The sequence below is a fragment of the Gouania willdenowi genome, chromosome 5, assembly GCF_900634775.1.
Source record: "Gouania willdenowi chromosome 5, fGouWil2.1, whole genome shotgun sequence".
NCBI lineage: Eukaryota > Metazoa > Chordata > Actinopteri > Blenniiformes > Gobiesocidae > Gouania > Gouania willdenowi.
In genome coordinates, this window is record NC_041048.1 from 18,287,224 (window position 1) to 18,300,696 (window position 13,473).

The 13,473-nt window shown below is 37.2% G+C and overlaps 2 protein-coding genes across 2 annotated transcripts; one reads left to right on the forward strand and one right to left on the reverse strand.

The window, feature by feature from the left end:
- Nucleotides 1-1,230: 1,230 nt before the first annotated feature.
- LOC114463287 (rab GDP dissociation inhibitor beta) lies at nucleotides 1,231-6,682 on the forward strand. The gene is made up of 11 exons (XM_028446759.1): nucleotides 1,231-1,317; nucleotides 2,385-2,492; nucleotides 2,572-2,668; nucleotides 2,759-2,893; nucleotides 2,964-3,162; nucleotides 3,254-3,385; nucleotides 4,298-4,397; nucleotides 4,466-4,637; nucleotides 4,713-4,857; nucleotides 4,941-4,995; nucleotides 6,539-6,682. The coding sequence occupies exons 1-11, from the start codon at nucleotides 1,276-1,278 to the stop codon at nucleotides 6,680-6,682; spliced, it is 1,329 nt and encodes a 442-aa protein (XP_028302560.1). The 5' UTR covers nucleotides 1,231-1,275.
- A 1,264-nt stretch (nucleotides 6,683-7,946) lies between these two features.
- On the reverse strand, nucleotides 7,947-12,993 carry ndufaf3 (NADH:ubiquinone oxidoreductase complex assembly factor). Its single transcript, XM_028447299.1, has 5 exons — nucleotides 12,851-12,993; nucleotides 10,271-10,466; nucleotides 10,111-10,177; nucleotides 8,445-8,545; nucleotides 7,947-8,340 (listed from the first exon to the last, which is right to left on the reverse strand). Exons 1-5 carry the CDS (start codon nucleotides 12,931-12,933, stop codon nucleotides 8,236-8,238), a joined length of 552 nt encoding a protein of 183 aa, XP_028303100.1. The 5' UTR covers nucleotides 12,934-12,993; the 3' UTR covers nucleotides 7,947-8,235.
- Between the last annotated feature and the right edge of the window lie 480 nt (nucleotides 12,994-13,473).

The window sequence follows — 13,473 nt, forward strand, 5'->3', positions numbered from 1 at the left end:
TGAGAGGAAGGAATACAGGCATGAACATTCCTGAAACTGCTGACAGAAAATGCTCAATAAAAGTCAAATGACATTTTCGTGTTTGGATAATGATCAAAACTAGTGCAACTATTCAACCTTGTGTCATTACACAACCCTGCTACTTTAGTTTCAACCCTGTTGTTACCACATCATTTTAATAAAAAAAAAAAAATATCCACAAAATTTAATTTCTGCGCTCACAAGAATTTCACCTATTGACCTTAAGAGTTTAGGTAATTGTATGCATAATATATTAGAAAATAAATACTGGAATATATAAAGTGAAACATTCCAATATTGAAAAATTGAGAAAGATTTGAAAAATTACCTACATTTTCATATAAATCAAGTCATTTCTGAAATACAATGGTTCTTCAGTTCGAATGTTTTTTTCTGTGCCTAATGGTAAAGGAATTCTATTTATTTTAAAAAAAAAGATTTTTTTATTAATCAATGTTTTTTTTTTTCTAAGTATCTGAATGTTGGTAACAGGGTTGCACCAAAGACAAATAACAACTAACATGTAATATAAATTATGCATATGACCCCTGAGCTGAGCTGATGAACCTTTTCATAGTCTAATACCTATCAATGATGATTACATAACAGAAACCTGAAAAAGAGAAGGCTTATTTTTCAAACATTTTTTAAGCTCAAATGTCCTCCAATTCTAGAATGACCCGCTCAAAGAAACCCACGCGAACCTGGGGAAAAAACATGCAAACTTTGCAAAGAAATGTCCCAGGTGGAATCGAGACTACGTCTTCTTCTTGCTGTGAGACTAAATTGCTAACCATTGACCCACAATGCTTTCTGTAAGATGAACCGAGGCGGGTTTGCTTTTACAACACATCTTTATTATGCTGCTCACTCTTAAAATACAGCTGTTAACACGCGTGTTCACTTCCAGTACCTTTTACTTCCTGGTTTACGCTGCCATAAAGCATGGTCGTAATACTGCTGCATTCCCACACACACTAGGATTTGCTCCTTATATATCACCATATGTGACACTTTCCACATTCATTCGTTCTTCTCTTCATAACTGAATTCATGAGTGGGTTATCTTCATCACCTGAACTCCACACTCACACAGATACACACAGTATTAATTGGCTTGTCCGTAAGAGGATTATTCTAAAAAGGGACCACAAAGCAATAACTGTCCCAGAGCATCACAGCTGTTTGTATCTCTCTACACAGGCACACCCTGGAACATCCAGGCACCTAACAAAGCTGTGGAAAACGCTGAGGATGCAGGAGTTTGACATCATAGTGCTGGGAACTGGGATTAAGGTAAGAATATATTTATGTATGCAGATGGTTGCATGTGAGGACAGCAGCACACGAGTTGGATCTTCAAACAGAAATCCAGAAAGAGCAACACTATGATTAAGTATAGATCCAAGTGATGTCTGTTGGCATTTAGCCTAAACATACATAATTTACAGTCATTTAGCAAATATAGGTCATGGAAAAATGATATCTGCAGCGCACACATATGAAGCTTGTTCAGAGAGCATGCTGAAATTAGTTTGACATTAGAGCAACGAGGAGACATATTTCAGACTGATATGTAAAGGCAGTAAAACAAACAGTAAGGATGCGTGCCATGTGATGACTTGTATTTGGTGCCACAGAAATACATTTGAATTGATTTGATAAACTGAAGACGTATCCTGAGTTTGCTTGGCCTTCTCCATCTTTGCGTGACCTGGGATCGATATTGTTCACCATGCAAACATTATTCTGCAGGTCCAGTGAATGTCAAATGTAGAATAGTATCATAGTTTTGGACTATAGACCTATATAAAACTATATAAAAGCCCTTCTTTATCAAAAGGATACTTAGATCAAAGTTAGCAACACCATATAAACATTTAAAAAGAAGTTCATAACCAAATTTATAAAAGACCCTTTTAAGATTAAAGTATCTAATGACAAACAATGGAACCTAATAAATGACAAAATAACTTTTTTTTATTCCAGCTACATACATCTGTCATTTTCTTGTTGTTGTTTTTTTTTTTTTAATCCAAAATGTTTCTAGTTTTCTGAGAGCGTCTTCCCCATTAAAATAGTGTTTCTAGGATCTACACTTCCTGTTCCGCTATGAGCTACCAAAATAAAAGCCTGTAACATTTATACACACTTTCATAATGAAAGTGTGAAGTGAACGGTCATTTTAACACAAGCATAACAAAGGTACGTGTTGCTCACGTGTATAACAAGTTATTTTGTATGTTGCCAGATATGTTCATTATTTCTTTAAAAGTACAGCATGTTCCATCTGTACAGATGTACCTGAACTATTTAAAATGGTCAAAAGCCGTCATCACAGAGCACTGGTGTCTCTCTTTCAGGAATGTGTCCTCTCTAGTTTAATGTCTCAAAGTGGGAAAAGGGTTCTTCATATTGATGTGAATCCTTACTATGGTGGAGCAGGAGGATCAATTTCTCCACTGGAGGAGGTGTGTTTTTAGATCATCAGGTTCCTACTGTTGAAACGCATGGCCGCATTGTTGATTTGAGATGTTTATTTGTTTACAGTTGTTCAACAAGTTGAAGCTCCCAGTTCCTAAAAAGTTGATGGGTTGTGGAAAAGAGTGGAGAATCGACCTTGTACCTAAATTCTTTCTTGCCACTGGTGAGAATCAAATGGAGTTTCACTAAAAGTGTTTGTGAAGCAGTGTTAAGAGTAAATGAACAATTATCTGTGGTTCTGTGTGTTCATCAGATCAGCTGCTGAAGGTTCTGGTGCACACTGAGGTGACTCGCTATCTGGACTTCAAAGTTGTTGAAGGCAGCTATGTGTACAAAGCAGGGAGGCTTCATGAAGTCCCAGCCACTGAAGAAGATGCTCACAATTCAGGTGATAAACAAAGACAATACGTAACATAGTGTGGAAATACTTCTCATACCGAGATGGGAGATGTTTGCAGATCTGATGGGCATTTTTGACAAGAGGAGGTTCAAGAAGTTGCTGCTCTACGTCCTGAACTTCGACATCAGAAACCCATGCACCTATCAAGATATGGATCCTCACAAAACAACCACTCGGGATTTGTTTGCACACTTTGACCTGGGACTGAATGTTATAGAGTTCATAGGTCATGCCATCGCCTTACACAGCAGTGAGAGGTTAGTTCAGCTCTCCTACTGTTAAGTGAAACAACAATAAACTTTTGCAGATGATCTGAAACTCTCTTCCCTGGCGTCTGTTCTTTTTCAGTTACCTCGACCAACCTTGTGTGGACACCATTAAACGGATCCGACTCTATGTCGAGTCTTTGTCTCGTGGCAAAACCAGTCCGTATCTCTACCCTGTGTATGGACTGGGGGAACTGCCACAAGGATTTGCCAGGTTAAACTCAAACTATACAGAGATATAGATATAGGTGACACATTTGATAGTACCTCCAGAAGCACCTAGGACATTTCTGTGGGGAGTTTGCACGTTCTTTCTTTTGTTTCCATGTATTCTTTCCTGTATGGTCCAAAAACATGCATTTAAGGTTGATTTAAGTATTAATTCTGGTGTCTTAGTTGAGGCAACGGGACTAGATGTTCATCTCTCATCAACAGGCATATTCAGTTCTGAAACAGACTAGTTGGGAGTCTGAGATTGATACTGTGGAGCTAGTTAGTGTTACTTATTAGCATGCTAATGGAGCTGCAGCAATTTTAGTAAGAAGCATAAATTCAGAAATGGCGACTGGGCATGTTTTTGAAACCTTTCTAAAATGTCCTAAATTAATTTCTCAAACTCAGGTCTAGCTATACAGTATACAGGTAGATCTTCTGACTTGCTTATTCAAAAGAAGTGGAATGATACATTGAGTTGATGACATGATATTTTAGATATAACCGTTTCACTGAATAGGAATGTAAAAAATAAAAACAAACCATAACAATCTGGTGTGGAGTAGGTCGTGTCGATTTTTAATTTTTTTTTACCTCCTCCCTCCTCTCGCAGTACCACTCGATACATCTTTTAAAGTTTTAACATCGCAATATTTTGTCACATGATATATCGCCCAACTTTTTACAATCCACACTCCCATTCAAAAAAAAAAAAAAAACTTGCAAGCATGGGGAGAACATGCAAATTCCACACAGAAAGAACCCAAGCGGGACCCAGGCAAACCCAAGTGTTTGCCTGGAAAGTCCACCATGTTTGGGCTGGTGTGAACACGCAACACAGGCTGTCTTTTCGCAGCAGGTAGATCAGTGGAGATAATTATGTTTGTATCATGAAGAGTCTTTTCTGTGTCAGACTGAGTGCAACATATGGGGGAACCTTCCTGCTGAACAGAGCTGTGGAGGAGATAGTGATGGACAATGGCAAAGTCACAGCTGTGAGATCCGAGGGGAAGGTACAGCAGAGGTTTCCTGATTAAAACAAAAGTCCAACACTCGCTAATCTGTATTTCCCCCCCAACAGCTGCTCCACTGCAAACAGTTAATCTGTGACCCCAGCTACGTTCCCAACAGGGTCAGAAAGGTGGGGCGTGTGGTGCGGGTGATTTGCTTATTAAACCATCCAGTTAAAAGCACTCATGAGGCCAACTCCTGTCAGATCATCATCCCTCAAACACAACTCAGTCGAAAATCAGGTGCACAGCCAATGACACGCTGACGTTCAACCCGAATCCTCTTGTTAATCATTTCCTCCTGTTCTGTCAATGCAGACATCTACATCTCTGTAGTGTCCTTCACCCACAACGTGGCCTCAGAGGGGATGTACATCGCCACAGTCAGCACGACTGTGGAAACCAACAATCCAGAAAAAGAAGTGCAGCCAGGGCTGGAGCTCCTTGAACCCATCATGCAGAAGTTTGTGATAAAATGAGGTCGATTCATCAATTATTTTCTTAAATAGCAGTGACTAGAGGCTTCTTTATTTTATTTGTTCACAGGATCGTGTCAATTAGCAACCTAATGGCTCCTAATGAAGATGGAAAAAAGAGTCAGGTAAAGAGAAAGCTCTTTCAAAGCACAGGATGTTTTTTCTACTTCTCAGATCTTGTGTTACATATATAACACAGAGATGGATGAAACAATAAGAAGTGAATGAGTAATTTGTCATTATGGATCTTTTAGTGTTTAATACATTTATTGAATTTTCAGAAAAACATTAAAACATAGACCCATCACACTGGAACATCTTAAAACTCATTGTCACATAGAGAAAAGAAAAAAAAAAAAAAAAAAAAAAAAAAAAAAAAAGAGCACAAAATACAAAGGTATAAGCCAAATGTACGTACATTTACCACATCTTATACAGAGAACAAAGTAACAAAATAGATTAATATGCATCAGCCATTGTCAGTTTAAAATTAGTGTTGAACCAGTGTTGATGAATGATCAAAACGTTTTAAAAAAGGCCTTCAAATCTGATAGAACTTCCTTTCCTGACTCTCCATCACATATCTAATTTTCCCCAAATTAAGAGTATCATTGTGGATCTTTTAAATATAAAGCTTAGCATAACAAACATTAGGTCACCATGTTATTGATTTATATTGGGTCTCGGGTCATTCCATGTCATTTCAACAAACGACTCACGGTCTCAAAAAAATGGTTCTATGATTATTCAATAAGCACACTGTAAATGTTTAGTTTGATCAGATTAATACTTTTTGAGATATTACCAATTTAGTGAAGTGTCGATTTTTGTCTTTATTTTTTTTCTCTCCCATTTTTAGCTTCCAATATCTCAGGAACTACATCACATAGGGAACTAAAATTTGGAATCGCAATACATCTCCACCTACTCTTTGGGAATATACAAATATAACTGCTATACATCCTTTCTGGTGGACATGCCAGTCCCTCAACAATGGAAAAACGACTGTTGCCATTTCAGGCTCGAACATGTTCTGGCCTTCAGTGAACAACTTTGCATATGCCTCAGCTCCATGTAATTTGATCAGCTTTGAGCTGTGTACATAGACTGTTCAAATCACTAATGATTAGTCACATATATGCATTGGTTTTTGGGTGACAGCCTCTTGAAATAACAAAAAAACTTATTTTTTAAAAAAACCCCTTATTTTAATTGGCCCATAACTGCTTGTGGGAATGTAAGAAAAAATCTGATTTGTTATAAGTTATAGGATAAAGATTACTTTATCTTGGGATATAAAACCTTTTTTTTCTTGTTGCGACTTTTTCGTTTTTATGTTGGACCACAACTTATGGGCTATTTCACCACTCGTGAATATTGAAAATCCTTGTTCAAATGTTCAAATGATATGGAATGACCCATTGATCAGGTTCAGCCAATAAAGAAGATGGTGTCAAATTACAGCCACTGGTGCATGTGGATGGTAAAATGACACATTTGAAACACAATATCAACTGAAATGAGCCTAAATACAAGATTGAAGGTTGCTCATAATCATAAAGTAAATCTACAACAAGTAACTCTATGACCTGAGATGAACTTCAATATTAAAGCAGGGTTAGGGGATTTGTTTTAGTGACTTTTATGTTCTCCCTCATTCCCATTTAGATATTTGTGTCTCGATCCTATGACGCCACGAATCACTTTGAGGCTGAATGCGAGGACATCAAAGACATGTATCGACGTCTAACAGGAGATGAGCTCAGCTTCGGAAGCTCACGACACCAGTCGCACAACTCTGACGAAGACTAACAGTTAAAAACAAGATATACCACATCTATGAACAATAATAGATGTATAACTTTCCTAGAGTGAAAATAATGTAGACGATACTTTACATTAGTGAATGCTGGTCAGGGTTAGGGTCAATTACATTTTTCAATTACAATTACATCTTCAATTATCCATGTTAAATTACAACTCAATTATGATCACGTTGACCAGCATTTTTTTCCAATCACAATTATAATTTTTCCAGGGAAAGTCAATTACAATTAATCACACTTACTGAGCCTTTAATAAAAAAAGCCCATAAAACGTAACCTTCCTCTTACAGTAGGTTAGCATCTCTAATGATAGTTTTGACCCATGTTTTAAATCAGCTGTAAAATACACAAAAAATGTAATTATCATCTAATTGGTTTCTCATCACTTTGTTACCTTGTTAGGCTTCCTTATCCATACAAATATTGGTATTAATATTTTTGGTGTGGGCATCTGAGCCATTTTTTCTGTCACTATACCCCTAGATTGCAATTTAAAAAAAAAAAAAGATAAAATGATCCTCAAGAGAACTGAAATGTAATGGGAAAACGTGAACCTATATGTGTAAGACTTAGAACTGTACCATAATTTCCCAGGTTTACATTTTAATTAAATTGTAGTTTTTACATCAGAATCAGTTTTATTGGCCAGGTACAGTTTAGAACAATACAAGGAATTTGACTTGGTAGTTGCAGCAAAAGAACACATCCGGAGCATTTGTGGCACCCTCATATTTAGGCGAAAAAGGGATGAAAAAACTGGAGGAGAGGTGAGGGGAAAAACGTCCAGTTTAAGAAAGCAGTGAAAAACCAGGAGGAAAAAAAAAAAAAAAAAACTTGCCTTGAACTCAATTCCAATTCTATTTGCAAAAGCAACAGATGTTTTCAATTGTAATTACAATTACACCATAATTGTAATTATTTACTTACTTGATTACAATTATACTAAATTGACCCAAACCCTGATGCTGGTTACCTGTTTTCATTATTGAAATATATTGCGATTGCTTGACTGTAAGTATGAGACGTTTTTAAAGCTGCTGGGCACTAAGCGGTCAGGCAGATGATAAGAACCTGTGAAGTGCAGAGGATTTGGTCTTATGTGTGAGGACAAAGCTGCTGAATGATGTCATGTGTTGACTGCTGCGCTGCTGGAGGACGAGGAGTAAAGAGGCTTATCTTTGTCACGGGCATTCTGATGCTGGAAATGCTTTGTGTTACATTACTGAAATAAAACATACAGAAAGCCAAGATGTATCAAATAAATATTTATTGCAACAAAACACAATATAACAATGAAGCATGCTCTTCAGTAGCATATTACATCTTATACACAAAAGACTTATGTTCTTGCTTGATGGTATTTGTGTGCGTGTGCTCAGAGTGGAGAGAAACACAGCTGCTAGCCAACTAGTCTGTGCATCAGCAGCGTCTTTGAATATTTGAATCTGTAAAGCTCATATCTAACGTAACTTTCCTTTTAAGAGTGCGCACCAATCCGTCACATCCGTCTGTTTCGTCCTCTGCTGATGTCACTACTCGTCAATGTGCCACTTCCAAGGCTAAGCTGGGGACAGGAGGAATCAAACCAGCAGCCGCTATTCTCCGCTCGCTTATCAGGAAATTGAAGGTGGCACAGGCGTTGGGCTGTGAACAAAGATTTGAAAACAATTAAATGAATAAAATCCTCTCATTCTTCTTTAAAAAAAACATACGAGGGAAATAAAAGACAGACTGGGAATAATACGTACAGTGTCCTGAACTTCTATGCTGATGCCTTTACGTTTGAGAAGAGCAAAGACTGAGGGGTTGATTCGTTCCAGGCGTGCACCAGTGCCGAGCACGAGGATCTCTACACAAACCCAGAGGAAAAGAGAGTAAAGTGTTTTTAACTGAAATGTGTAGATGGAAAGGGAAATAACTTTTCAGTAATTTACACCCTATTTAAAGTGATATTATGGAACAGAAAAGACTTCAAATAAGCCAAAAATATCCAATTAAGTGTCAAAACTTGCTTACTATTTAGAAAATGATACTTGGTATGGCCACTGTTTTCTCCAATACTTTACACTGATTATCATAATCTTTACTTTAACAAATGTTATCTAGCCACAGATTTTACAATTCATAATTTGCGATTTTACTAGTTTGTTCCCCTTTGCAGAAAGTTCCCTCATCATTTGCACTGCCTTCCTCTTTAATTCCTTGTACTGTGCTTGCCATGCAGCATCTCTCACTCCTTAAACATTCCTTTAGCCTCAGCACGTGAGGTTTCTAGTACTTTTTACGCATGTTTTTTCAATTTTCATGTATGATCCAGCAATCCAACACATCCATGGAAACTATCGTTAATCTAGTCATTACAATAAACACAAAAAGCTTTACCAGCCACGTCTGATTGTTTCAGATACTGTCCAAGTACTTTGGCTGTCTCTTTGTCCTGTTTTTTTTTTTTACTTTTACTGTGACCGCCATAAATCTGTGAAGTTAAATGCTACGACCTTTAGTTCCTTCATGTTGATGACGCCGATCCGTTAACAAACGCGCTGTTACTGTTGTCCGCGGAAAACACAATGCGAGATTGACTTGACGCAAGATCATTTTAATTACACCAATAAATTTGAAATAAAATCGGCAGAAATCCACGGATTAGTTGAAAATTCATGTTTTCTAGCTTTGTGCAAAGTTCCCCAAGTTTGTCAAACTTCATGGAGTGATTCCTAATCCATTATGTGCTCCACGACCTGCTACAACCTAATACATTTCACCAGCTAAACAGGCTACAGTCATGTAGTAGATCTAACTTGGTTAGATATGCATCAACGGCTAGCTTAAAACTCAACGGATAAAAAGTCTAACAAATGCTATAGATATTGAATGTAAACCAAGCTCATCTGATAATAATTGGGAGAGATTTGTCTCAAAAATATATCCACAATTTTTACATTTTTTTTTTTTTTTTAAATTTATTTCAGATTTCCTTGTATTTTTCTCGTGTTTTGTAGATGTTCACATGCATTCTTTGGATGTTCATTTGTTTTTCTTATTTTTACATGTGTTTTTTCAGATTTTCACGTGTTTTTTTTTTTGTTTGTTTTTTAATTTTCACATGTTTTTCAGAGTTTGACATGTTTTTTAGATGTTCACATTTTTTAAATTTTCACGTTTTTTTAAGATGTTCACGTTTTTCAGATTTGCAAGTGTTTTCCGAAGCGTCATCGACACACAAATTACGCATGTGAAGAATCTGAAAAATACATGTGAAAATTGTGGATATTTTTTTGACAAATCTCTCCCCATAGATAATACGTATAAAATAGAAAAAAAAATGTAATATTTTATAACTGCTCCAACCCTTCCATGATACTGTAATAGTGTGAAACAGTCAGTAACTGTCTGCTGTACTTTCGTTAGTACCTATTTTTGGTTCAACCATGTGAAAGAGTGAAACACTCTCCTCTGTGATGTCTTTATAACTGCTGATCTACAGAAAAAGACATTTAGAAACAATTATATTGTTAGACATTTGTTCAAACTGAAAACATACGAAGCACCAGACGAGATGTTTTACTCTTACATTCCACTGAAGAATAGCAGGAGGCAAAAGAGCACAGGGTCCAAACACCTTGTTCCCATCTATGTTGAAACCTGTAGGACTGTAGGTGTAGATCATGGCCCCTCCCCCGGGCTCCTTTTGCATGATGGACACTGAGGTCTTCTGATACGCCTCGTCATCACTGGGATCCAATCTGTGACCGCGGGACAGAAACGGGCTGCAGAAAAAAAAACAAAAACAAGGCGTGTGAGCACACTTCTATTATTTATACTAATACAAGGATTGGTCAGAGTTTAAATATTTCCCAGTGCAATATTACTTAATAGGTAATGACATGTCTTTATCTTTTTAAATAATAAAAGACTATAACCTAGTTTGTAATGTGATAAAATGGTATTCATCTTAAGTCATTATTCCTTTGTTTTCATTTCATCTCAGTCGAACTTGAGTCAGGTATAAAAAACAGAGTCAACAAAAACTAGGTGTGCAACATCTTCCGTTGTATGCTCTACATTACAAAAAAGAATTAAAAAAAACCCAAACAGTTTAAAAGCCAAAGTTTCAACATAAACAAACTGACAAGACAATTCGCCAAAAGCATTGTTTGGGGCATTTGCATTACTGAAGTCATAATGAAATGCACCATAGTTTAAAAATGTCTGTACACTCCAACATAATAAAAGTAAAAAGAAAAGAAAATGCCATCGAAGGAAGACAGCACCACTCTGAGAAACAGCTGGTCTGAAATCTAACTGAATATTACCCATTCTGAACAAACAGTGCAGCACTGCTCAGGTGTTATAATGAGCTGCAGAACCATTTGAACACATAAAATGTTGTATTGTAGTTTATTTGTTGCTTTATGCTTTTAAAAATCCTATTCTACATCTATTTGTTTTCTAACTTAAAAAGTAACTAAACCCCAATCCCACTCTTTTCTGCTGAATACATATGTATTTGGGTATTAAGTAGTGCTGCTGTTTGATCCGAGTCCAACTTTTAACATTTTAGTAAAAGTATTTTCATTTTGGATTTAGTTGTAAAATGTCAGAGTTATTGGCCTTAAGGGTTGAATGCCGGCTATTACAACTGAATTTCGAGGTTTTTGACTCTGTGCTTCTATAAATTGCTGATTCTACAATAATCAGAGGGTTCATCAAGCTATGTGTGTATTTACAGACACATCTTGTGTGTATTCCCATCTGTCTCTGCATGTGCGCGGACGTTCTTGTCGTGTGTGTGTGTAAGCAGCGTTACAGCCTCTGCAGAGCCTTGAACAGAGGCTGGAACGCCAGTGATAGTGTGTGTCGTGTTGGGTGCAGCTTTACGTGGGGATTGTAATATTTGATCACAGACGCCTTTAATTGGCCATGTAATGTTAGTACATTTGTCCTCTGCATTTAACCCATCCCTGAGGAGCAGTGGGCAGCCATTTTTGCGGCGCCTGGGGAGCCGGGGTTAAGGGACTTGCTCAACATCCCACAGTGATGGCCCAGGTGAGGCTTGAACCGGCAACCCTCCGGCAACCGGCAAGCCCAGCGTCCTTAACCACTAGGCCACCATAGATGTTACTGTGCGCTGTGAGTGGGTGTGTCTTACTGTGTCAGGACTAACGCCCATAATCAAGGCACCTTTTGAGATTCCCCCTAGTGACAGGTCAGCAGAAAGCAGGGGTTTAGTTACTCTTCAATATCAAATTTGTCTTGTTTTTTTGTCATTTTAGTTTTAGTGACCTTGGCGTTGATTTGTTTTATTGTTTATTACTGCCATGGCTTTGTTCACTATGGCTGCACAACATATCGTTTAAGCATCGTTATCGCAATGTACGTGTGTGCAATAGTCACTTTGTGCGTCCTACAATGTTTTAACACACACAAATACTGCACATCCAGTGAAACATCCAGTGAAAGCGTGAACCGAAAGTTCAAAAACAAGCTTTGGTCGTTGTGGGCAGAGTGATGCACTCACTGATTTACTAACACGAGATGGATGCAGGTTAATGGTCCCACAAGAAAACAGCAGTTCAGCATAACAGAAAGTGCAATTCAAGTCACATGGGGAAAATTACTGTATTTTTTCATATCGCAATATATATCGCAGGGTTAAAAAAAAAAAAAAAAAAAATCAGAAATTTCGTTTCCCACCCAATATCGTGCAGCGCTAGTGTTTACCTCACTAATAGTATGTGAAGTTTCCCCCCCCCCCCCCTTTTTTTTAATTGCAGCACAAGTTAACATACTTTTGTATTATCTTATGTCAAATTGTTTTTTTGTTTGAAAAAATGTGTTTCTTCTTTTAAGAACATATATGAATCCTCCTGAATTCAACCTTTGAGATTTGAACGGAAGTCAAGACCAAATTCCATTAATCTTTCTTCTCTGAAAAGGTTTTGTATAACAGATCCTGCACAAATTAAAACGAACTGATTATTATAAACTCATGTAAAAATAGATTTTTAGTGAAACATTACTAATTGAGCCTTACATTACAGAAAGTAGCTGTGTAGGCATGCATTGATACTAAACTCAGAGCTTTGTAATAAAATAAAAATAAAGAGAGAATATCTACTGTACCAGCCCACCATGGTGTGACCAACAGTACCTGGAGATGAACGGAGATGCCCTGCAGAAAACCAAGCCGTGAGGCCTGTGAAGGAGAGAGCGAACAAGGGTCGTGAAAGCCATGTTGACCGGGAAGGATTTGTGTGTGACACCGTCCCTCGGTTTCCGGTACGTTCAAAACAACATCCGTCTGTCAACGCAATTTTCGCCATGTTATATATTTAGAAAATGTGTTTTCTTTTATATTTCAATATTTTTTTCACTTCACAAAATCATTTTTATGCCCTCCCTAACTTGTAGTCCCAGACTTTTTTCTGCATCACGCGTCCACTATTGTCTATATTTATTCACTATTCCTATCTGAACGTGTCCAACTAATGCAATCTCATCGAGCCTGCTTTTTCAAATCCATATTTTTTTTTTTCCTTTTCAGGGTTATTATCGCATGATTTGATGATTTTAAAGAGCATCATAGGACACAAATAGGACAAAGTTTGCATGAATGTTGTGATGAAATAAAAACAGAAATACTTTGACATTTTTTGCTAGACTACAAAACACCGAGGAAATTTTGCCAATTTGGCCACACAAAATAAATGAATAGAAAGAGTAATTTTAAAGATATTTTCGAAACAGCAGTCGAGGGCGGAAATTTGACATTCG

Bases quoted from the DNA above. Each gene is read 5' to 3' on its own strand.
- LOC114463287 (XM_028446759.1), top strand. From the start codon at position 1,276: ATGCAGGAGTTTGACATCATAGTGCTGGGAACTGGGATTAAG. The intron at 1,318-2,384 runs GTAAGAATATAT...TCTCTCTTTCAG, and splicing joins TGCTGGGAACTGGGATTAAG to GAATGTGTCCTCTCTAGTTT. The intron at 4,996-6,538 runs GTAAAGAGAAAG...ATTCCCATTTAG, and splicing joins AAGATGGAAAAAAGAGTCAG to ATATTTGTGTCTCGATCCTA.
- ndufaf3 (XM_028447299.1), bottom strand. From the start codon at position 12,933: ATGGCTTTCACGACCCTTGTTCGCTCTCTCCTTCACAGGCCTCACGGC. The intron at 10,178-10,270 runs GTAAGAGTAAAA...CTTTTTCTGTAG, and splicing joins CTGCTATTCTTCAGTGGAAT to ATCAGCAGTTATAAAGACAT. The intron at 8,341-8,444 runs GTACGTATTATT...CTTTGTTCACAG, and splicing joins GCATAGAAGTTCAGGACACT to CCCAACGCCTGTGCCACCTT.